Source organism: Limulus polyphemus, unplaced genomic scaffold (genome assembly GCF_000517525.1).
Source record: "Limulus polyphemus unplaced genomic scaffold, Limulus_polyphemus-2.1.2 Scaffold1428, whole genome shotgun sequence".
NCBI classification, from domain to species: domain Eukaryota; kingdom Metazoa; phylum Arthropoda; class Merostomata; order Xiphosura; family Limulidae; genus Limulus; species Limulus polyphemus.
This window is the reverse complement of record NW_013667038.1, coordinates 209,325-212,986: the sequence shown is the minus strand read 5'-3', so window position 1 is coordinate 212,986 and position 3,662 is coordinate 209,325. Positions and strand designations below refer to the sequence as shown.

The 3,662-nt window shown below is 27.2% G+C and overlaps 1 protein-coding gene across 2 annotated transcripts in view; it reads right to left on the bottom strand.

Annotated features, from left to right (window-relative positions):
* Nucleotides 1–294: 294 nt before the first annotated feature.
* LOC106463514 (alpha-1,3-mannosyl-glycoprotein 2-beta-N-acetylglucosaminyltransferase-like) overlaps nt 295–3,662 on the bottom strand; it is a 24,493-nt gene continuing 21,125 nt past the window's right edge. For both annotated transcript variants that reach the window (XM_022391038.1, XM_013923555.2), the window contains exons 14-15: nt 1,844–2,014; nt 295–1,280 (exon numbers count right to left, since the gene is read on the bottom strand). In XM_022391038.1, the coding sequence (XP_022246746.1) occupies nt 1,167–1,280; nt 1,844–2,014 (285 nt within the window). In that variant the 3' untranslated portion in view covers nt 295–1,166. The remainder of the gene's footprint in view (nt 1,281–1,843; nt 2,015–3,662) is intronic.

Here is a 3,662-nt window from a genome sequence, read left to right as displayed (position 1 = left end):
TATCAGAAAGTCTTTACTTTTATAATAAAAAAATAGTTGAAAATTCATGTTTCATGAATACATTATATTTGGGCATTTTCTTGTGAGAGTGTGTATTTCTAGAATGTGCAAATTCTATATAAACACATTTGATTTTATCGATATATCCATTCGCTTATCAGAAAGTCTTTACTTTTATAATAAAAAAATAGTTGAAAATTCATGTTTCATGAATACATTATATTTGGGCATTTTCTTTATAAAATCACAAAATATGCTGTTCCCTTGAAGTATTAAAAACATACATGAACCCCATAACAAAAATATTTTATTTCTAATACAAGTTTCATAAAGTTACAAAAGTATACAAAAAACTAGCCTACATTACTTTTTTAACCCTGAACAATCAACCTGCAATAATTTACTTACAAGTATCGGTAATATATCAAGTTAATAATTTTTTTCAAAAGGAAGAGCAAATTATCATTACAATAGTTGTATTAATATATTTTGAAGCTCATTAAACATCTCTTAATTCCTAAAAAAACATCCTAACACAACTGAGACTCAAAATATTTAAAATAAGATAAAATAAACATTCGCTAAAAATCTTTGATATCTATCTTCTTCTTTGAGGTTTTACAAAACTTAATATTCTAAAAAGCCAATGACTGTATTCTTCAGCTACCAAAAATACTTCAGTTAATTCTTAAATAAACATATTTTCTGTTAATATTGTATAGCATATAAAAACATTACATTGAAAATCCAAATTCACAAAAAAAAAAAACTTCAATGAATTAAAAACAAGTTTAATTAAGGTGTTCTGATGGAATTGAACAGGCCATTACCTTTAGGGAAATGTCCTGTAAATAACAGACCTTTATATAATATTCTTAGAGCTGAAACTTCAGTTCAAGAAGTTTGCTTGACAGAAATAAATACCTGAAATCACTAACCAATAAGAGAATATGTTGCTACATTACATTTTTTCTATCTTTTGATATCACAGTAAAGATCTTAAATACATATATTAAACATTAATAGAAAAATAATCCTATGAACTAATATTTGTTAATTAATCAATTGAAATAAATCACAACTCATATTTGATCATTCTAGCAAGACAGTTTTCTTTTAAGCTTTACACTTAATTGTCTTGGCCTTCATTGTAACGCTGAAAAACTTTAACTCCAGGATGAATTATAGGCCTTCCAATCAGCAGGTGGGGCTAGATAGACACGCCTTCCCTTAAAAACAAAGCTAACAATGCCCCTGTAGCCAGCTCTTGGGACTCCAGACTAGAAGAATGAAAGCAAGTAGAAATATATTGAAAGTGTAATATAGATCACACACACACACATCTCAGAAATTTTAAACATTTCCCCATGCAAGTAAGATACTAAGAGAAGAAAGAATACTACAGTAGTTATAAAAACTCCATTACCATGACTTGTAGCAATGCATAGTACTTATAATTATATCCATTATCATGCTTTTTAAAAATATTACACTCCATTCAATTGTTTTATAATGACACCACAGTATTCATAGTTATCTCTACCATTTCGATAACAATACTATAGTAGTTATAATTATTACAATATTTTGTATTTTTCAACATTACAGTAGTTAGAAATATTACCATATTTTTGTAACAATACTACAGTAATTAAAATTACAGCTATTATCAAACTTTATAACAATACTGTGGTTGTTATAAATACTTCCATGAGTGTGTTTTGTAAGTATAACAAAATATATATATATCACTTGAAATAAAATTCACACCTTAGTAAAAATTTTGAATACACTTATGTTTATTTTGCAGAAACTTCAAGACTACAACAATCAAATTTTTTACCTTAAAATCATTCATTAAGCCCAGGGCTTTAGCCACTTTTTTGAACTCATTCATTGTATTATATGTTATCCGAACAGAATCCAAATGGTCTAACTTGCTCCAAAGGAGATCCAAAAGTGAACAAGGTACACTGCCATACACCCTCTTAATAAACTCCAAGTCATAGTTGTCCTGTAGAATTTCAAGATGTAAGAAACATGTGCAAGTTTTAAAGAAAAATTGTGTTATGGACTGTAAAACATTAAATAAAATATGGTGAGATTTTGTGATGAACAAACTTTTATTCCTTTTTAAGTCTGTTTCCATCTTTCAAAAATAATACACTTAATTGTTTGGAATAAAAATAATTAATAATGGCAACAGTGCAGTTAAGTCAATGACATTATTTGTTTGTGATGTACGTATGTGTATACACACACACATATATTATGTATACACTTCTTGTTCTTAACTAAACAAATTAAGATCTTTGTAGCCACACTTAATAACATCAGAAATTTTTAAACATTTTTTTAGTTAAACAACAAAAAATAAAGATGATGTCACACACTTACAAACAACTATGCACAATGATTGATGAGATCTTAACATTATAACACATCTTTCATAAACAAAGAATTTCATCAAGTTAGCAAAACAATATATAAATAAATAATTTTAACTGAATTAAGGGATTTTTATACACTTTCTATGATGATATTATGCTTGTAATGACAAATATACAAAGTATAACTTATTTTATTTAGTATCAAAGTTATTTAAAATTTATCAGAATCACAGGGCAGGAATAAGTTAAAAAAACAACAACAAAAAGTTATCAAATGTATGCAAAGCGTACGAGTCACAAGAAAAAGTAGGCTGAGCCTTCTTGGATAGTGTACAGAGAACTATGGTTAACATTCAATTTTTGTTTAGAAAATATTCTCAAGATTCATAAAAAAAACTTTTAATAAAAAGTAGTTAAGATTTTTTTCAGAGGAATTATTTACTTTCCTCAAGTCTGCATGGCAAAAAGAGTATGTAATATTTATTTCTAGCCAGAATAAGACTATGTTTTTTCTATCACATGACAAGAATGAATCACATAGTATCTGTAAAAGCTTATTTCTGTAAATTACTAATAGCAAATCTTTCATAATACAGAAACAAAAGTTTAGGAACTTTAAGAGAGAGAGGGAGAGAAAAAAATGCCTTTTAAATTCATATATTTTTTGACAGACAGAGTGGGGAATGAAGTTAAGAACTAGTTAGATGTTTTTTTACACACACATACATATATATTATATTGCTATTTTCTGGCTACTAGACCTTTCTTTTCGATATCTTCCTCAGGTTACAATATACAAATTACATTCAGAGGTTTACACACAAAACTTGTTAATCTAGCTACTGTCAATGAGTGTGAGGTTAATGTTTTAAGTATTGTCAAAATATTTTGAGTGCTGTATAGCATTAAGGTTTTCCTTCACCTTTATCCAGGTATTGAAAGGATGTTCCATATGTGTTTTCAAGATTAGTATATAAAATGCTCTAAAAATAACTTCTTGGTAAAGTCAAGATATTAAAGATTAATCATAGGTTGAAATTAGATCACTTATGAAACAGTTTTTTTCATTAAATGAATTTAATAACTTACTTTCTAAACATGAAATTCAGTTACTGCATAAAATGTGTTCTGAACCAGCGAGGGTCACCGATACCCACCAATATTTTATTTTTTCATTCTCACAGAAGTAATACTTATTTAAATTTCACTAAATTTGGTACAAATTTACTTTCCGCTTTAAAATGTTCATGCAGAATTTCTATAATTTTGTAA